At 51.1% G+C, this 20,450-nt stretch overlaps 1 protein-coding gene across 15 annotated transcripts in view; it reads left to right on the top strand.

The window, feature by feature from the left end:
* The first annotated feature begins 5,803 nt into the window (after positions 1-5,803).
* Positions 5,804-20,450, top strand: part of CIT (citron rho-interacting serine/threonine kinase) — a 180,927-nt gene continuing 166,280 nt past the window's right edge. For 12 of the 15 annotated variants that reach the window (XM_089323271.1, XM_089323270.1, XM_089323268.1 and 9 more), the window contains exons 1-4: positions 5,864-5,952; positions 6,340-6,449; positions 7,252-7,356; positions 14,861-15,002. In XM_089323271.1, the coding sequence (XP_089179397.1) occupies positions 7,258-7,356; positions 14,861-15,002 (241 nt within the window). In that variant the 5' untranslated portion in view covers positions 5,864-5,952; positions 6,340-6,449; positions 7,252-7,257. Of the gene's footprint in view, positions 5,953-6,339; positions 6,450-7,246; positions 7,357-14,860; positions 15,003-20,450 lie in introns of all 15 variants that reach the window. The other 3 variants (XM_089323272.1, XM_051826609.3, XM_089323273.1) reach the window with 3 other exon arrangements.

Here is a 20,450-nt window from a genome sequence, read left to right as displayed (position 1 = left end):
AAATTGTGAGCCCTAGTGGACAGAATACTATAAAAAGCTGTGTAATCCACTTTGGGGGCTGCACTCTGGTAAGGAGTGCCGGTCCCGATTGGTGGCCAGTTCCAATAAGTTGCCTTGCCTCTCATTAGCCTCTCATTTTCAATAAAATTCATGTGTGACTGTCACTGGTTTTTGTAATATTCCATTTTAGCTGACGAGTGGATGCAACACCGGCATTGTGGTATAGTGGGTAAAGCTGCCACCTGCAGTGTTGGCATTCCAAATGGGTGCCAATTTGAGTCTCTGCTTCTCCTCTTCCAATCCAGGTCTCTGCTTATGGCCTGAGAAAGCAGCAGGAAATGGCCCAAGTGTTTGGGTCCCTGCACCCATGTGGGAGACTCAGAAGAACCTCTGGGCTCCTGGCTTCAGATCTGCTCAGCTCAGCTCCGGCCATTGCGGCCATTTGGGAAGTGAACCAGCAGATGGAAGACCTCTCTCTTCATCTCTCCCTCTGTCTGTAACTCTACCTCTCAAATGAATAAATTAATTTTAAAAATAATGGAAATTTTCATAAACTTTTCAAAGCATGCTGAGCTGTTTTCATTTTCTTGGGGCAGATACCTGGAGGTGAAACTGTGGGGTCATATGGTTACTTTACGTTTAACTTTTGGAGGAAATGTCAAACTGTTTTCCAAAGTGGTTGCATTGTTTGTTTGTTTGTTTTTAAAGATTTTATTTATTTATTTGAGAGGTAAAGTTCCAGGCAGAGACAGGCCCCAAATGGCCACAACAGCTGGAGCTGATCTGATCTGAAGCCAGGAGCCAGGAGTCTCTTCTGGGTCTCCCCTATGGGTGCACGGACCCAAGCACTTGGGCCATCCTCCTCTGCTTTCCCAGGCTATTGCGGAGAGCTGAATTGGAAGAGGAGCAGCTGGGACTAGAACCAGTGCTAACATGGAATGCTGGCACTGTAGGTGGGGGCCTAGCCCCCTGCATTACAGCACCAGCCCCTGTTATTGCATTGTTTTACATTCTCCCCAGTCATGCAGGAGGGTTCAATCTTCTCATACCCGGAGCCACACTTATTCTCGTCTGATTACAGCCATTGTAGGGGATATGAAGTGTTATTTTGGTTTTGATTTCCATTTCCCTAATGGCTAATGATGTCGAGCGTCTTTTCATGTGCTTATTGGCTATTTGCATATCTTCTTTGGAAAAATTTCTATCTTTTGATGATTTTTAAATTGGGTTATTTGTCTTTTTATTGTGTAATTCTAAGAATTCTTTATATGTTCTGGATACCGGCCTCTTACCAGAGATGTGATTTACAAATATTTGCTCCCAGTCTGAGTTGCTGGCTTTAGATTTTACAAAGCATTTTTAAAATCTCATAGCTCTTAAATCTCATAATACTCATAGCTAGACATGAATTTAGGTTGAACCAGGTTAAATGAAATTTGTGGGATCATAATTTATGAATTTCTAGGCTCTGCATTAGCAGGAAGCTGGATGCAGGAACTGGGGGTGGGATTCTAACCCAGGTACTGACAGGGGATGCAGGTGTCTTATATACCATATACTTACATACGCCAGTTTAATTTTTTTTTTAATTTATTTGACAGTGAAAGAGACAGAGAGAAAGGTCTTCCTTCCGTTGGTTCACCCCACAAATGGCTGCTACGGCCTGAGCTACGCCGATCCGAAGCCAGGAGCCAGGTGCTTCCTCCTGGTCTCCCATGCGGGTGCAGGGCCCAAGCACTTGGGCCATCCTCCACTGCCCTCCTGGGCCACAGCAGAGAGCTGGACTGGAAGAGGAGCAACCAGGACTAGAATCCAGCGCTCATATGGGATGCCGGCGCCGCAGGCGGAGGATTAACCAAGTGAGCCACGGCACCAGCCCCTGCCAGTCTAATTTTAATGACAGTTCATTTTTCTTGGTGTTTTCTGCCTTTAGTATTGGAACAAACACACGGTCACTTCTTATTCTCTGTCCCCATAAACCTTTTGCACAGTTACTATTCCTGAAAAGAAACTTGGTAGAGTTCACATGGCTTTTGCTTCATGTTTTTAAAGTTCATTTTATTTTTTGTTTATTCTCTGTCTTGTTTCACAAAAGCCAGTAATTGTTCTAGTGGGAAATCAGTAGGCTATCTAGGTTGGATTCAGGCAGTGCAGTTAACACCACATTCTAATTTGGGATGAACATGTCCCAAGATTCTGATAAAGGCTTCTGTTTGAGATGCCTGGAAACGAACATATTTGGCTAGACAAGAAAAATCAGCAGAAGCATCAATCAGATCAACACCCAGCTTTTCTGAGATCCTTCATGCCACACCGACAGTTGCATTCGGTAGCCTGCTTCACATCGCCCCTTCTTTTGCCACCATGAACTTTGGCTTAATCTCCTGTCATTAAACATTTTTCATTTTTACACTTTTTTTTTTCTAGACCAGGCCAGCCCTTGCAATATGACAGAAACAGAGGCTGGAAGAACTCTGATGCCATTGGAGAGGTAGGTTTTGTGCAGAGGGAAGGTTCTGGAATCGATCCAGAAGTACAGCACCCAGCTCTACCACCTGAAGCGGCAAGACCCAGGATTAGTTGTTCTCTCATCTTCACTGCTCCCATCTATAAGATGTGGATTAGAGTTCCTCCCTCCCAGGGCTGTGGGATGGATTAACTGAGACAAGGTATTTGATTAAAAAGGGTGGGGACATGATATATTTATACTGCTCTCTAGGCATTTGGCATAGCAGTTAACATGCTGCCTGGGACACCCACATCCCATATCCAAGTGCCTAGCTCAAGTAGTTGGGTCCCTGCCACCCATGTGGGAAACCAGGACTGAGTTCCTGGCTCCTGGTTTCAGTCTGGTTCAGACCTAGTTGTTGCGATCATCTGGGGAGTGAAGGAACCAGTGGATGGGAGCTCTGTCTCTCAAATAAATAAAATAAAATAAAATAAAAAAGCTACTATTATTGTCCTGGAAACAAAAAGCAACATATTCCTGTTTGGAAAACCCATGCATTAAGTAACTCTATAGTCTTGGTTTTGTGCTAATGCTTGTGTGGGGTGGGGGGGTGGGGGTGAGAGACAGGGAAAGAGAACAAATCTCTAGTTCTACCTCATGTAGGCATCCGGAGTCTGGCAAGGACTGCCTCCCTCCTTTAAGACTTTCTGCACACACAGATAGAACACACACACATGCCCAGAATTCGATGACCGTGAAGTAGCATCCACGTTATTGGCACCCAGGTTAAGTCGTCACGGCAACACCCGGCACCCTGAAAGGCTCCACTTGAACTGCAGGCACTTGCCATCTTCACTCCTGCTGTCTTGTTTTCCCACCCGCAGGTGCACCCCTCCCTAAAGCACTTTGCTTTGTTGTCCCTGCTTCTGCCACTCCTGCTAATGGAATCATAATTTGCCTAGCTTCCTTCCCTCGGCATTGTGCTGGGGCTCATCACGTTTCTTTTCATCGCCTGTGAAAGCACTACAGTGTCAACGTTTGTCCTTTCCACCGCTGATGCACGTTGGGGTTGCTCCCTGTTGTTTTTTGTTTGTTTTTAACGTTAGCCATTATGTTCTACAACACTATTCACTATTGTGTAGTCTTCCTGGTCTATGAGGGGACCTCAAAAAGTTCATGAAAAACAGAAACAAAAAATAAACCTTTACAAAACAAACCAACAAAAGCCAAGTTTACGTCGGTGCAGAAAGTTTTGCAATCCGGGGCTGGTGCTGTGGTGTCCTGGGTTAAGCCTCTGCCTGCAGCACCAGCATCTCATGTGGGCGCCGGTTCAAGTTCCAGCTGCGCCATTCCGATCCAGCTCCCTGCTCATGGTCTGGGAAAGCAGCAGAAGGTGGCCCAAGTGCTTGGACCCCTGCACTCACACGGGAGACCCGGAAGAAGCTCCCGGCTTCTGGTTTCAGCCTGGCCCAGCCCCAGTGATTATGGTCATCTGGGGAGTGAACCAGCAGCTGGACGACCTTTCTCTTTGTAACTCTGCCTCTCAAATAAACCAACCTTGGGGCAGGTGCTGTGGCCCTAGCAGGAAAAGCTGCTGCCTGCAGCGCCGGCATCCCTCATTGGCACGGGTTCGAGTCCTGGCTGCTTCACTTCCTATCCAGCTCTCTGCTATGGCCTGGGAAAGCAGTGGAAGATGGCCCAAGTCTTTGGGCCCCTGCACCCGCGTGGGAGACCCGGAAGAAGCTCCTGGCTCCGGATCAGCGCAGCTGCAGCCCTTGCAGCCATTTGGGGAGTGAACCAGCGGATGAAAGACCTCTCTCTGAAACTCTTTCAAATAAATAAATCTTTTAAAAGTATATAAGTAAATGAATAAACTATTTTTCAAAAGAGGCATTTCCCACGCACTCTAGGCAGCTCTCCTGCGAGTATCCTTGCACGTTCCTCCTGAGAAGCTGCGCCGGGAGCGGTCAGGGGTCGCACAGATGCGAAGGGGGGCGGCCGGGAGCAGTCAGGGGTCGCACAGACGCGGGGTGGGGGGAAGGGGGGCGGCCAGGGACAGTCAGGGGTCACACAGACGCGGTGGGGGGGTGGCCGGGGGCAGTCAGGGGTCGCACAGACGCGGGGGGGGGCAGCCGGGGGTAGTCAGGGGTCGCACAGACGCGGGCGGAGGGCGGCCGGGAGCAGTCAGGGGTCGCACAGACGCGGGGTGGGGGCGGCCGGGAGCAGTCAGGGGTCGCACAGACGCGGGCGGAGGGCGGCCGAGAGCGGTCAGGGGTCGCACAGTCGCGGATGGGGCAGCCGGGGGCAGTCAGGGGTCGCACAGACGCCGGGTAGGGGGGCGGCCGGGAGCAGTCAGGGGTCGCACAGACGCGGGCGGAGGGCGGCCGGGAGCAGTCAGGGGTCGCACAGACGCGGGCGGAGGGCGGCCGGGAGCGGTCAGGGGTCGCACAGTCGCGGGGGGGGGGGGGCGGCCGGGAGCAGTCAGGGGTCGCACAGACGCCGGGTAGGGGGGCGGCCGGGAGCAGTCAGGGGTCGCACAGACGCGGGGGGGGGGGGCGGCCGGGAGCAGTCAGGGGTCGCACAGTCGCGGATGGGGCGGCTGGGGGCGGTCAGGGGTCGCACTGACGTCGGGGGGGGGGCGACCGGGAGCGGTCAGGGGTCGCACAGTCGCGGGGGGGGGCGGCTGGGGGCGGTCAGGGGTCACACAGACGCCGGGGGGGGGGGCGGCCGCGAGCGGTCAGGGGTCGCACAGACGTCGGGGGGGGGGGCGGCCGGGAGCGGTCAGGGGTCGCACAGTCGCGGGGGGGGGCGGCTGGGGGCGGTCAGGGGTCGCACAGACGCCGGGGGCGGCCGCTGTGACTGGCTGTGAAGGCGGCTTCACCCCTCCACAGCCCCGTCAGCCGCCCGCTCCGCTCGGCTGTGGGCCCCTGCCACGCGTCCGCTGGTCGCTTGGGTTTCTTCGTTGGCGCCTGACCCGCTTCAGGATCTCGCCTTTTTCTGGAAATGTCCTTCCCGACGGGCTCCGTGGCCTGCGCCAAGCCGCCGCGGGCCGGTGGGCCGCGAGGTGGGGGAACCAGCGCCTGCTTCCTCAGCCGCGGCACAGACCCGGTGGTCTGCCCAAAGTCACAGAGGACGGAGACCAGGCCGCTGGCCGTGAGAGCGGCCGACAGCGCCCCGGCGACACCCCGACGCGGCCCCACACCAGGCAACCAGCGTAACCGCCGAATTCAAACTCCCGAGGCCTGCCCTGCCGGGTTTGTTCTCTTCCTTTCCCCATTGGTCGCGCGTCCAAGGGAGCAGCAATTTGATTGGCTCTTCTCCTCACTTCCTCCGTCCCTTCTTAAAGGGACTTGGGCAGGTCCTGACCGAGACGCGGATGTCTATCATAGGAGCGGGCCTGCTGATTGGCCCAGATACGGCTGAGCCCCGCCCACGCCTGGTTCAAACGCGACGGCGGGAGGCGCGGGGGTGGTGCGGAACGCAGCTTGTCGGGTCTGCTGAGCGTGAGTCTGGGCCCCACAACCCCGAATCTCCGCCACCCGGCTGTGTCAGGGCCGGGGAAGGGCCGGCTCCAGGCACCCCAGTCCCGGCTTTCCCTCCTGCAGCGCGCAGGGGCGGCGATTTCTCCCCCTGTGCGGGCGGCGCGCGCCCACCCTGCCCGGGAGCCGGCCGGCGGGCCTCGGAGGGTGGTGCCTGGGGCAGGAGGATTTGATCCTGGTTTATTACCGGGCCGAGCGCTCTGTCTGCCTGGCCTTGCCTCCTGCCAGCGTTGCCTGCGGCATCCGCCTGCCTTTTCTCCGTGTGGCCCTCGCTGTCTGCCCAGTGTCTTCGTCCTGGTGCCCAGCCCATCACCTCCTGCTCCCCGTTCCCACCTCTCTGGTCTCCCACAGCTGGGAGACGTCAGGTCCCGCCCCAGGAGCTGTGTCCAGGCTGCTGTGCCTCTCGTCCCCCCACTCATCAGCAACACTTGCTGTCACCTGCTTCCGCTCCTGGTTCAGAGGTCAGCTTCTCAGATCTGCTCCCTCTGCCGCGCCCTGGTTGGTCTTACCTTACCCAGACCCCACTCCCCTCGAAGCACTAATCACCTTCTCACGTGCTGTGCAGTGTGCTTGGTTTATTATTTTTTCATAGATGTATTTATTCGAAAGGCAGAGCGTCAGAGGGAGAGAGAGAGAGAGAGAGAGGGAGAGGGAAGGAGGGAGGTCTTCCATCCACTGGTTCACTCCCCAAATGGCCGCAACAACCAGGGCTGGGCCAGGCCACAGTCAGGAGCCAGGAGCTCCATTCAGGTCTCCGGTGTGGCTGGCAGGGACCCAGGCCCTTGGACCACCCTCTGCTGCTTTACCAGGGAGCTTGATCGGAAGTGGAGCAGCCAGGACTCTGACATGGGATGGCTGCGTGGCAGACAGTGGCTTAATCTGCACCGCAGTTCCAGCCCTGTGCTTGTTCATTTTAGTCATTCATTCAATAACTATTTATTCACACTGACCACGTGCCAGGCTACGCGTGCCCCCACTACGTGAGGACAAAGCCCCTGCCCTTGTGGGGTGTATATTCTAAGGGGCCGGAAGAGCAGGTAATAAGTACATCCGTGAGTCAGACAGTAGGTAACTGTATCATTCCTGGTGGAGTGAGTTTCACACCTGATTTTTAATTCCCGCAGCCAGACTGAGCTTCCTAAAACCTAGTTGCTGGCCGATGTCATCCTGTCCTTGATACTAGAGGGAAGGCAGGATCTCGCAAGCCCTCTCTGCTCAAAATGTCAGACACACTTGACCTTTTCCCGTATCCCTTCAGCACAGGGGGAGATGCTGAAGTTCAAGTATGGAGCGCGGCACCCACCGGACGCTGCTGCTGCTGCGGAGCCCATCGCCAGCCGGGCCTCCAGGCTGCATCATTTCTTCCAGGTAACAGCTGCCCTGCCTGTGGCTCACTGGTGTTTGCTTCTCTGGACTCGCCTTGCTGTTCACTTTGCCCTTATATAGGATGAAGACTAATATTGTAGTGGAAATCCTATTGGGTGGTTTTTTTTTTTTTTAAGATTTATTTTTGGGCCGGCGCTGCGGCTCCCTAGGCTAATCCTCCGCCTAGCGGCGCCGGCACACCAGGTTCTAGTCCCGGTCGGGGGGCCGGATTCTGTCCCGGTTGCCCCTCTTCCAGGCCAGCTCTCTGCTGTGGCCAGGGAGTGCAGTGGAGGATGGCCCAAGTGCTTGGGCCCTGCACCCCATGGGAGACCAGAAGTACCTGGCTCCTGCCATCAGATCAGCGCAGTGCACCGGCCGCAGCGCGCCAGCCGCGGCGGCCATTGGAGGGTGAACCAACGGCAAAGGAAGACCTTTCTCTCTGTCTCTCTCTCTCACTGTCCACTCTGCCTGTCAAAAAAAAAAAAAAAAAGATTTATTTTTATTTATTAGAGAGGCAGAGTCAGAGAGGGAGAGGGAGAGGGAGAGGGAGGGAGGGGGAGAGAGAGAGAGAGAGAGAGAGAGGTCTTCATCCACTGGTTCACTCTCTAGACAGCTGCAACAGCCAGAGCTGTGCCGATCTGAAGCCAGGAGCCAGGAGCCTTCTGTGGGCCTCCCACGTGGGTGCAGGAGCCCAGGGACTTAGGCCATCCTCCACTGCTTTCCCAGGCCACAGCAGAGAGCAGGATTGGAAATGGAGCAGCCAGGACTTGAACTGGCACCCATGTGGGATGCTTTACTACCTACACCACAGCATCAGCCCCAGTTATTTTATTTTATTTTTTTTGGTGGGGGGATTTATTTATTTATTTTGAAAGAGTTACACACAGATAAAGAAGAAGAGACAAAGACAGAGCTCTTCCATCCACTGGTTCACTCCCCAAATGGCTGCAACCTCCAGGGCTGGGCCAGGCCGAAGCCAGGATCTTGGAGCTTCTTCTGGATCTCCTATGTGGGTTCAGGGGCTCAAACACTTGGACCGTCTTCCACTGCCTTCCCAAGCACATTAGCAGGGAGCTGGATAGGAAGTGGAGCATCCAGGACTCGAACCGGCACCTATATGGGATGCTGATGTTGCATGTGGCAGCTTAACCTACTATACCACTATGCCGGCCCTGTATTTGGTGTTTTATGTGCCCTGACTGAATTGGAAAAAGGAGTATTGTTCAGACAGGAGTAGATACTTTGCCCCTTGAAGGGAGATCTTGTCATTTCTTACTTTTTTCACATCTATACTAAAGTTTGTTTTTTTTTTTTAATCCAAGAAAGAAAAACAAAGATGCCTTTTTTTGAGATTTATTTTTTATTTGAAAGGCAAAGTGACAGAGAGAGGGAGAGATCCTCCATCTGCAAATTCCTTCTCCAACGGCTGTGACAGCCAAGCTGGGCTAGGCCAAAGCCAGGATCCAGGAACTCCGTCCAGGCCACCCACATGGGTGGATTGGATCCATGTGCTTGAGTCAGCCTCTGCATTAGCAGGAAGCAGGATTGGAATTGGAGCAGTAGCGGGACTCGAACTGGTACTCATATGGAAGAGGCAGCGGCTGTGCTGGGACGCTGCCCTTATTTGCTAATCTTCAAGTAGAGGTTGAAATAGCTAATTCATGGGGTCGTGAGGAAGATTAAGTGAGATAATCCATATATAAAGCACTTCGCACCTTGGCTGGCTCTTGGTAAGCCAGGTTTTTACAGCTAATACCAAGTATAGGATAGAATTATTTATAGTCATGATAAACTTCTGGTTACTTAGCACTAATTGTATTTAGGAAGGCATTTCTTTAGGATACCTGTATTATGATTCCTAGTCATATGTTCTTGGGAACATTTACTTCATGATATTGGTATTGGGGGTGTTCCAACAGATCCGCGTGCAAACAAACGGAAAACTCGAGTTGTGCTGTGGCGCCATCCGCACCATCATTTTATGTCACAAGATATTTTTCACAAGCGAATTGTCTCTAACCTTAGCTGGCTGGGTTGCTGCCACTTTCTAGCCCCTTTATCATTTTACTTCAAACATCTCCAACCTAGAACAAAATAACTAGGGATTTTATTAAGGGCTTATCATGTACTGGTTACATAATAGCTACGGCTTCCAATGCACTGGGCTCAGAATCAGCATACTCCTAATGATCTCATTTCATCACAGAGGTGAGAACTATTCCTTTTTTAAGGATTTGTTTATTTTTACTTGAAAGAGTTACACAGAGAGAGGAGAGGCAGAGAGAGAGAGGTCTTCCACCCGCTGGTTCACTCTCTAATTGGCCATGCAGCTGCAGCTGCACTGATTTGAAGCCAGGAGCCAGGAGCTTCTTCCAGGTCTCCCATGCAGTTCAGGGGCCAAAGGACTTGGGCCATCTTCTACTGCTTTCCCAGGCCAAAGCAGAGAGCTGGATTGGAAGTGGAGCAGCCGGGACTTGAACCGGTGCCCATATGGGATGCCACCACTATAGGTGGCAGCTCTACCCACTACGCCACAGCTCTGGCCCCGTGAGAACTCTTCTTATTTGCACTTTAAATAGGTGTAGGAGGACACAGGTGGAGAGGTGGGCAGGGAGTTGCCCGAGATTGTGCAGCTGGTAAATGGCAGAGCCAGACTCCATCTCTGGCCCAGTTCCTAGGGTTGGCCATGCAACTCCTGGACCACTCAGCCACCTGTGTCAGAGTTTTTTCAATGCACCTTACAGTTAATTTTGTTATTATGGGGAGGATTGTAGGCCAGCCCCCAGTTCATGGTGTTTTAGTGATTGGTATCTCAGTCCATTTTGTGTTGCTATAACAAAATACTTGAGACTGGGTACCTTATGAAGAAGAGAGGTTTATTTACTCACAGTTGTGGGGTTCCAGAGCATGGCGCTGGCAGCTGCTGGGTTCTGGTGAGGGCCTCCTGATGGATGCGTCACCATGGTAGGAAGGGCTTACGGAAGAGATGCTACAGTGAGACAGGAGGCAAGAGACCCGAGCGGCCAGGCTTGCTTTTTTTCTTTTTTTAGGATTTATTGAATTTATTTGGAAAGCAGAGTTACAGAGAGAGAGGGAAAGACAGAAAGAGATCTTCCATTCACCGGTTCACTCCCCAAATGGCTGCAGTGACCAGGGCTGAATCAGACCAAAGCCAGGAGCTAGGAGCTTCTTCTGGGTCTCCCACGTAGGTGCAGGATTGGGCCATCTTCCACTGCTTTCCCAGGCACATTATTAGCAGGAGCTGGATGGGAAGTGGAGCAGCTGGGACTCAAACTGGCGCCCATATGGATGCTGGAGCTGCAGGCTGCAGCTTGCTTGCTTTCTTTCTTTCTTTCTTTCTTTCTTTCTTTCTTTCTTTCTTTCTTTCTTTCTTTTTAAAGATTTATTTATTTTGAAAGTCAGAGTTACACAGAGAGAGAAGGAAAGGCGGGGGGGGGGGGGACTTCCATCCGTTGGTTCACTCCTCAGATGGCCACAACGGCCGCAGCTGTGCCGATCTGAAGCCAGGAGCCAGGAGCTTCTGGGTCTCCCATGTGGGTGCAGGGGACCAAGGACTTGAGCCATCTTCCACTGCTTTCCCAGGCCACAGCAGAGAGCTGGATTGGAAATGGAGCAGCAGGGATTTGAATTGGCGCCCATATGGGATACCAGTACTGCAGGTGGCGGCTTTACCTGCTATGCCACAGTGCTGGCCCCAATAACAACATTATCTCTTGAGAAAAACAATAATCCCTCTTAAAGACCTGATTATATTCCACTAGGCCCTACCCCTTAAAGATTACTCCACCTCAGCATTGCCATACGAGACCAAGTCTGTAGCACTTGAACCCTTGGGGGCAAACCATCTCCAAACTGTAGTAATAAGATCCACTTCTGTCCCTAGAAAAGCTATCACTGGGTGTTTAGTATACACCAAACATTTGCCTTGTGTGGTCAGGTGAGGATACTGTTCTCCCAACAGTGTTATTTTGCTGAAGTTTAGATACAGTAGCAATTTTGTTTTCCATCCTGATAAGTATTTCACCAGGTCTCAGTTTGTGTTTGTCCTTTTGACTCAACAGTAGTTCCCGGTGTATTCTAGGTTAGTGGTTGGCAGACTTCCAGAGCCAGCAAAATTATAAATTGGGGAGGGCTTTGTCACACAGCTGGTTAATCTGCTGCTTGAGACACTGGCATCCCATATCAGAGTGCTGGTCCAAGTACTGGCTGCTCTGCTTCTTCCAGACCAGCCACTAATGCATTTGGGAAAGCAGCAGAAGATGGATCAAGTTCCTGTTACCCATGTGGGAGACCCAGAAGGAGCTCCTGGCTCCCGGCTTCCGGCTGGCCCAGGCATAGCTCTTGCAGTCATTTGAGGAGTGAACCAGTAGTTGGCAGATCTCTTTCTCTGTACCACTCTGGCTTTCAAATAAATAAATACTTTAATCTTTGACCAAAGTTTCACAAATTGCTGGGCACACATAGATTTGCCACTTTATATTTTGCCAAATAAAGATAGAAAAGTAATAAAAAAGAAAAATCTATTATCTTCTGCCCTTTTATTTGATAAAGAAAGGACATTTTAGGCACACCAAGAGAGGAAGTACATCCTTTCAGCATAAAGGACCGTTTTAAAATTTAAATACATTTGGCTTTATAAAATAGATATGGTGTGGTGTTCATTTTTTTCTCATTTTACTGCAGGCTGTTGAAAACTTTGTTAAGAATCAGTGCTATATTTGGAAACTCCTGCTGTAGCTGATCTAAACTCATTGAAGAAGAGAAGAAACCAAGAATCTTATTTTTCTGAGTCAGTGGCAACTATTACCAAAGTGACAGGGTGACTTGTGACCCTGTGCTTGGAAAACCCACTGAAGTTTCAGTCTTTTGTGGGAACTGAATGATAAAAAAGATTCTAAGATATAATCTGGAGAATTCTATATATTTTTAAAGACAATTTATTTGAAAGGCAGAGTCTCAGAGAGTGGGGGAGAGAAAGATCTTCCATCTGCTGGTTCACTCCCTAGATGGCTGCAGTAGCCAGATCTGAGCCAGGCTGAAGTGGGTGCAGGGACCCAAGCACTTGGACCATCTTCCATCATCTTCCCAGGCCGTTAGCAGAAGGCTGGATAAGAAGCTGAGCAGCTGAATTCTAACAGGCACTGTGCTATGGGAGGCTGTCAGTGCAGGTGGCTTAACTGCTGGGCCACAATGTGGGCCCCTGATGGGGAGAATTCTGATTCAGTAGGTAGGAAAGAGGACCAGAGAATCTGTGTGTGTGTGTGTGTGTGTGTGTGAAGTTCTCCAAATGTAACCAGTCTGCTTATGTTATCCAGTGTTGGATTAACAAACCACTCACAAAGCAGTAGTGATTTGTTTTTTCCTAGGATTCTGTGGGTTGGCTGGACGCACCTAGGTGCTCTAACGCCTCACCCTGAGGCATCTGTGGGGTCACTCCGGAGCCACACTTAGCTGTGATTGTGTTTGGGACTGGAACCTCTGGAAGCCCACCGCTGCCTGCGGCCCTCAGTCTTCCTCCTTGAGGCCTCTCTGCTCCAGCGGGTCTCTCATCACTCAGTGTTCTTAGCCCAGAGCTTGTGTTTTTTTGTAGATAATAAATATTTTGGGCCGGTGCCGCGACTCAATAGGCTAATCCTCCGCCTGCGGCGCCAGCACACCGGGTTCTAGTCCCGGTCGGGGCGCTGGATTCTGTCCCGGTTGCCCCTCTTCCAGGCCAGCTCTCTGCTGTGGCCCGGGAAGGCAGTGGAGGATGGCCCAAGTGCTTGGGCCCTGCACCCCATGGGAGACCAGGAGAAGCACCTGGCTCCTGCCTTCGGATCAGCGTGGTGCACCGGCCGCAGTGGCCATTGCGGGGTGAACGAACAGCAAAAGGAAGACCTTTCTCTCTGTCTCTCTTTCTCTCTCACTGTCCACTCTGCCTGTCATAAATAAATAAATAAATAAATATTTTGGCTTTTCTGGATCATGTAGTTCTGCTTGCCACTACTCAGCTCTGCCGTTGGAGCACAGAAGCAGCCTTAAACAATGTGTAAATGAATGGGTGCAGCTGTATTCCAATAAAACTTTATTTATAAAGACATGCCGAGCTGGATTTGGCCCATGGGCTATAGTTTTCTGACTCCTGGTCTAGCTGAAGCTTCTTTCAGATTCCCAGAAAAGCCAAAGCAGATGGGGCCAGGCTTCCTAAGGGCTCTGCCCTGACCTGGCACAGGGTCACTTTGGTGACGTTCTGATGACTGACACAAGTATCAGCACAGATTCAGGGGGAGGAGACATCTCCAGAACTGCGGAAGTGCTGCGGCCGTGTTTGCTGAGGGACTGTGCTGCAGTCCGTGGCCCAGCCCATGGAGTTCTAACTCCAGACCGGGGGCTGCAGGTGCATGTTGTCAGGGGCCCCGCAGACACGTGAGCCAGGTAGGAGCCTGGGAGTCAGGTCTTCGGTGAGCTCAGGGACACACCTGCTGCCAAGAGGGGAGCCGTGCCCAGTGTCGCCAGGCAGCCACGGGGATGGCGCTGTTGGGGACAGTGCTGTTAGAGCCACTGCTGTGGTGAGGGAAGCCAGACATTTCACTTTCATTTTTTTTATTTTGGTGAAATCTTCTGATTTTTAAATATTGGCAGATAATTCAAATTATTTAAAACACTACAGGCCAAACAAAACATGTCTGTGGGCTAGACACAGTCTGCCAGTTTGTAACTGTGGCTCCAAATCATGAATAAATTTGGCTTGATGATAGTCACTCCATCCACACTGTTTAGATGGTCCCAACGAATTCAAGAAACTGAAGTGATATCAACAAGCCTGTGGTCACACACAAAATAAGTGACCATCATGGTTTCGCAGTGTGGACATGGGGTAACATGTCAGACCCAAGGGTCCAAGGAAACAGTACACGAACCTCAGACCATCAAGAATGAAGGACATTGTCTTTTTTTTTTTTTTTTTTAATTTTTGACAGGTAGAGTGGACAGTGAGAGATGAGAGAAAGGTCTTCCTTTTGCCGTTGGTTCACCCTCCAATGGCCGCCGTGGCCAGTGTGCTGTGCTGATCCGAAGCCAGGAGCCAGGTGCTTCTCCTGGTCTCCCATGCGGGTGCAGGGCCCAAGCACTTGGGCCATTGTTCTCTGCACTCCCGGGCCATAGCAGAGAGCTGGCCTGGAAGAGGGGCAACCGGGACAGAATCTGGTGCCCCGACCGGGACTAGAACCCGGTGTGCCGGCGCCGCAAGGTGGAGGATTAGCCTATTGAGCTGCGGCGCCGGCCCAGGACATTGTCTTATTAATGGGCTGCTTGTGGAGTTTGCTTCCCAAGCACTGGAGGCAGAAACCCATGCTAATGGCAGTGATCGACGTTGCCACGGAATTGTGCTGTGAGGGTGTCGTGATCAGTGAGCGAGTTGGTGGCTTGTAATTTACGCTGCGTGGATGTTATTGATCAAAGCTTATCATTATTGACAGTGCCTCCATCTGCTGCTTGCTGTTTTTAGGGGAAGCCACCCTTCATGACTCAGCAGCAGATGTCTCCTCTTTCCCGAGAAGGGATATTGGATGCCCTCTTTGTTCTCTTTGAAGAATGCAGTCAGCCTGCTCTCATGAAAATTAAGCACGTGAGCAACTTCGTCCGGAAGTGTAAGTTCGGGACCTTTTTCTTTCTTGGACACTGTCCCAGGAGAGAAAACGAGAAGGATGGGAAAGGCGGAGTGGGTTAGTGGTGGTGGTAGAGGGTAAGGACACTGGTCTAAACGAGACAGACCAGGTTCATGTTCACATTCAGGTTGCATCTGCTGTAGCTTAGAGACCAAGGCTTCTTGGTTACAAGCAACAGAAACTCAGTTTGAAGAATGAATGTATTTGGGCCATGAAACCGAGAAGTCCAGGAACGTCTGGTCCCAGGAACACACGGATCCTCCAACCCCATCCTTACACTCACCCAGGGCAGGCTTATCTTTAGGTACAATCAGCACAGTGCTTAGGGACCCCACAATATTTAATTTTAATGAATATAACTTGTTTTTAATTAGCTTCATTGATTCTGAATTATAGCTGTCTTGATAATGTTAAGTGTAACATTAAGCATAATTTTTGATTTTTTTTTTAAATGGGGGAAGGAGTTAACGAAGGGAAGAGCATCTAGGGCTCTGGGAGTTTCAAGCTGGCCCTGTCCTCATGATGGTTCTGGCTTTGCTTGCCTCCCGCGTGGTGGGTGCTTGGCTCTTTCCACTCACACGCACGTTTCCCAGCCAGTGGTGTTTTGGGCCCTGGAGAAGCCCGAGAACGTCTGGGGACATTTTCAGTCGTCACACAAGCGCGGGAAAGGGCTGCTGATGTCTGAAAGGTGAGACCAGAGAGGCCCCTAAACTCTTACAATGCACAGCATAGTCCTCCACACATAGAATCATCTGGGCCAAAGACAGACACTGGGCAGACGGGGTATGTCCGTGCCCAACATGACCTTGCTGTGTAGCCTGCCCCAAGCCCCAGCTTAAATGGCTTAGAGCAGTAGTCCTGGTGTTACCTCCCATGAGTGCGAGGGCTGGCTGGACTCCTCTGCTGTGTGAGACCTTGACCGAGGCTGGAGTCCTCTGGGGCTCCCCTGGCTGGAGTGTCTGAGGTCATAGGTTTCTCAGTGTCCAGTGCTGTGTCTGGAAGGCTGGGAGTGGGGCGACGGCCCCTCTGTCCCCCTTCATGAGGCCTCAGGACCTTTTCCTCCCCACCTGGCTTCTCGGTGTGGCCTCTGTGCCTCCAGGGTCAGGGAGCTTCGGCCTGTGATGCCTGTTTTATAAAGTTTTCCTGGCACGCAGCTACACCCATTTGTTTACGCATGGCCCATGGCTGCTGTCACACTGCAGCAGTGTCTAGGTAGTTGTCACTGAGATCATATGGCCCACAGAGCCTAAAATATTTACCATCTGGTCCTTTAAGACAGGGCTTGGGGACCCCTGATCTACCTGGTCTCTCTGGCAGGAGAGCCGGACTTCCTATGTGGCCTCTCAGGGTTTCTAAAACCAGAAGGAGCCATTCCTGCGTAGAGTTTTATCCTAGAAGGGACACAGGGTCTCTTTAGCTCTGTTCCATTGTTGGAAGCAAGTCAAGGTGTCTCCCCACCTGGCCATGCCCAGGCTCCATGTGAGGGAAATGCACAGCGGGTGGATCCCAAGGGCTGTGCTTCGTGGGGTACCGCTTTCTGAGACTGGTCTGTACCTGCTGCCCAGCATTTGTCTCCCCTTACCTGGAGTACACAGTCCCAAGGAAGATTCCGATTGGCTCTGCTTTGGGTCATTTGACTATCGGGAGATTGAGGATTGTAATTGATTGGTCTCATCTGAGTCCCCAAAGGGTCAGGGCACTGTGATGATTAGGCCTTCCTGGTGCAAGGTGTGTGCAGTTACCCAAAGGAGCTGGGGATGTCCAGGAAGCAAAATCAGCAAATCTGCCCTATAGTGGCCTCTGAGAGGGAGAGAGAGAGAGAGGCAGAGATCCCAGCTGCTGCTTCACTCTCCAAATGCCTGCAATGGCCAGGGTTGAGGCAGGCTGAAGTGGGGGGCTGGGAACTCAATTTGTGTCTCCTACTCCAGGGCCCCCTGTGTGAGTGGAAGGGTCCCAGCCACTTGAGTCCTTGCCTGCTGCTTCTCAGGGTGTACATCAGCAGGAAGCTGGAACTGTAGTGGGGCTGGGACTCAAACTCGGGCACTCCGATACGGCTATGTGAGCAGCTCAACCAGTGGCTTAGCTGCTAGGCCAAACACCCAGCCGCTGACCTTCAGTATTTTCTATATACCCTGACCGTTTGCAGTGAGGAGAATGGATGTCTAATAAGACCATGTGGGAACCGAGTGAGTTAATGCACAGGTGAGGCTTATCCTGTTGCCGGGCGCAAAGCACTCAGAATGCGTTACCTAATAATGATAACTGTAAGTCTCAACCACATTTAATGTATTGTGTACCTTTACCATGTACTTGGGGTATTTGTTTGAATAAGCCCTCACCTTGTCTCATTGAATATTTAAATTCTCAAGTGGGGAGCGAGAAGGGAAGGAGATTACGTGACAAGACTGGTTTTTCCTGAGCCCGCCTCAGGCCCCTTCGTTAGCCTTGAAGCTGCCCTCGGCCTACTTAGCAGCAGTCAGTCATTGGAATTGTTCAGTAATCAGGGGGCTAGGTGTAGTGGAAGGTAGATTTTTTCCTAATAGGCTGTCTTGCCGGGAACTGTTTCATATTTCTGAAGAGGCTTCCTGGGGAGCACTGTTAAGAGGCCATGATTGAAAACGAGTGATTGCATTAGTATGGACTCTTTTTTTTTTTGTTTCTGGTTGGGAATGTAGGCTTTGCTTTTCTGTGTGCTGGAGAGCCCATCAGATGCTACTAGCCCGAGTTTCTAGGGTCTTCCTGTAGGGACGGCAGTTTTCTTTGGGGACCATTGGAGGAAATGGAACAAGGCGTGTAGCTCTGATTTGGTGCCTCCAGTAAAAATGCCCCTAACCTGGGGTTCAGTGGGGCAGGGATTTTTTCTTTTTTTTTTTTTAAGATTTTATTTATTTATTTGAAAGTCAGAGTTACAAAGAGAGAGAAGAGAGGCAGAGAGAGAGAAAAGTCTTCCATCCGACGGTTCACTCCCCAATTGTCTGCAATGGCTGGAGCTGTGCTGATCTGAAGCCAGGAGCTAGGTCTCCCACACGGGTGCAGGGGCCCAAGAAGTTGGCCATCTTCTGTTGCTTTTCCAGGCCATAGCAGAGAGCTGGATGGAAAGTAGAACAGCCAGAACTCGAACCGGTGCCTATATGGGATGCTGGCACTGCAGGCCAGGTGTTAACCCGCTGCACCACAGCGCTGGCCTCAGATTTTGTCTGTCTTAAGCGAGCTATTATCACCAGTGTCTGGAAAATTTTAGGCACTTAATAAATATTTGTTGAATGAGTATATTGCCACATAAACAAAAATAAGTGGTAACCACTATGCACAGTATTATGTAATTTGTGTAGAAAATAGGTGTGGCATTAAAATATGCATGGAAAAGTGTTGTTAGTCAATGAAGCTGGACTGTTCTTGGAGATTTGACAGCAGCTAAAGTCCTGTCATCTTTCCATTATATTTACTGTATGCAAAATCTTCTGTAAGTTCACAGCTTTTATACTTATTGGGCAAATGATGACCTTTGAGAATTTTTTTTTTTTTTTTTGACAGGCAGAGTGGACAGTGAGAGAGACAGAGAGAAAGGTCTTCCTTTTGCCGTTGGTTCACCCTCCAATGGCCGCCGCGGCCAGCATGCTGCGGCCGGCGCATCGCGCTGATCCGAAGCCAGGAGCCAGGTGCTTCTCCTGGTCTCCCATGCGGGTGCAGGGTCCAAGGACTTGGGCCATCCTCCACTGCACTCCCAGGCCACAGCAGAGAGCTGGCCTGGAAGAGGGACAACCGGGACAGAATCCGGCGCCCCAACCAGGACTAGGACCCGGTGTGCCGGCGCCGCAAGGCGGAGGATTAGCCTATTGAGCCACGGTGCTGGCCGACCTTTGAGAATTTTTGAAACCATTTCTAATTACAAATGTCAGATAAAGGTAAACATAAAATACTGAAGAAGATCATATTTGAAAAATTTATTTATTTTACTTGAAAGACACAGTTAAAGAGAGAGAAAGATCTTTCATCCACTGGCACACTCCCTAGACCATAACAATCTGGGCTGGGCCAGACCAAAGCCAGGAGACCAGAACTCCATCTGCATCTTCTACCTGGTGGCAGGGACCCAAGTACTTGGCCCATCCTCTGTTGTTTTACCAGGTGTATTAGCAGGGAGCTGGATTGGAAGTGGAGCATTTGGGACTCGGACTGGTGCTTGTATGGGGTGTCAGTGTCACAGGTGGTGGCTTAGCTCACTTCACAACAATGCCGGCCCCTGGCACTGATCCCACTCATGAAAGTGGAGCCCTCATGGCTTAATCATGTCCCCAGGGGCCCCCTGAGTGCCCCCCCCTTTAATACTGTCACACTAGGTATTAAGTTTCAACATATGTGTTTTAGGGACATAAGCGTTCAGACCACAACACATCACATTCACAGTACTGAGCAGAAAGTCCCCCAGAAGCGCACCTGACTCAGGTAACCACTGTCCATCGTTTGGTGCACAGTATTCTAATTTTTTTTCTGCACTTTGAAAATACAGACTATGGAAAACTTCCAGACGTACCCACTGGCAAGGAGAATAGCGTGATGATTCTCTGTGTACCGATCTCCTCACTGCAGCAGCTTCTGCCTGCTCTGCCATCACTCTTGTTTACTTTTACACAAAAATAGGTCACACGTGTATAATGGTTGGCGCTAGTCGTGCCCACTTAGCGGTGTACTGACAGAATAGATGTGTAGTGGACACTTTCCCTATGTGCCAGTTTCCACTGGAGGTACTGTGTTACAGCAGTGATCAAGACCGACCAAAATCCTTGCCCATTAATAATACGAGGGGTCTTTGGAAGCCAGAGCTGTGCCGATCCAAAACCAGGAGCCAGAAGCTTCTTCCAGGTCTCCCATGTGGGTGCAGGGGCCCAAGGACTTGGGCCATCTTTCACTGCTTTCCCAGACCATAGCAGAGATTGGAAATGGAGCAGCTGGGACTTGAACTGGTGCCCATATAGGATGCCGGCACTGCAGGTGGTGGTTTTATCCCCTGTGCCACAGTGCCGGACCCTGGGTTATTTCTGATTGCTTTTCTGTTATGACTGTTTTCATTATAAGCTGATTTTTCTCTTAAATATATGTTTTTGGAAGTATTTATTTTTATTTATTTGAAAACAAAGGCATAGATAGATAGATAGATATCTTCCACCCACTGGTTTACTTCCCAGATGCCTGTGATAGCCAGGGCTGGGCTAGATTGAAGCCAGGGGCCCAGAACTCCATCCAGGTCTCCCATATGAATACTTGAGCCATCACCTCTTGCCTCCCAGGATTTGCATGAGCAGGGAGCTGGAAATGGAGATGGAGCTGTGACTTGAACCCAGGCACTCCAGCATGGCACGCGAGCTTCCCAAGCTGCATCTTCACCCCTGTGCCAAACGCCCACTCCTGTATTGTTTTCAGCACAGGAGT

This window comes from Oryctolagus cuniculus, chromosome 21 (genome assembly GCF_051225735.1).
Source record: "Oryctolagus cuniculus isolate XC-2025 breed Fujian yellow rabbit chromosome 21, ASM5122573v1, whole genome shotgun sequence".
Taxonomy (NCBI): domain Eukaryota; kingdom Metazoa; phylum Chordata; class Mammalia; order Lagomorpha; family Leporidae; genus Oryctolagus; species Oryctolagus cuniculus.
This window is presented reverse-complemented; position numbering and strand designations above follow the sequence as displayed.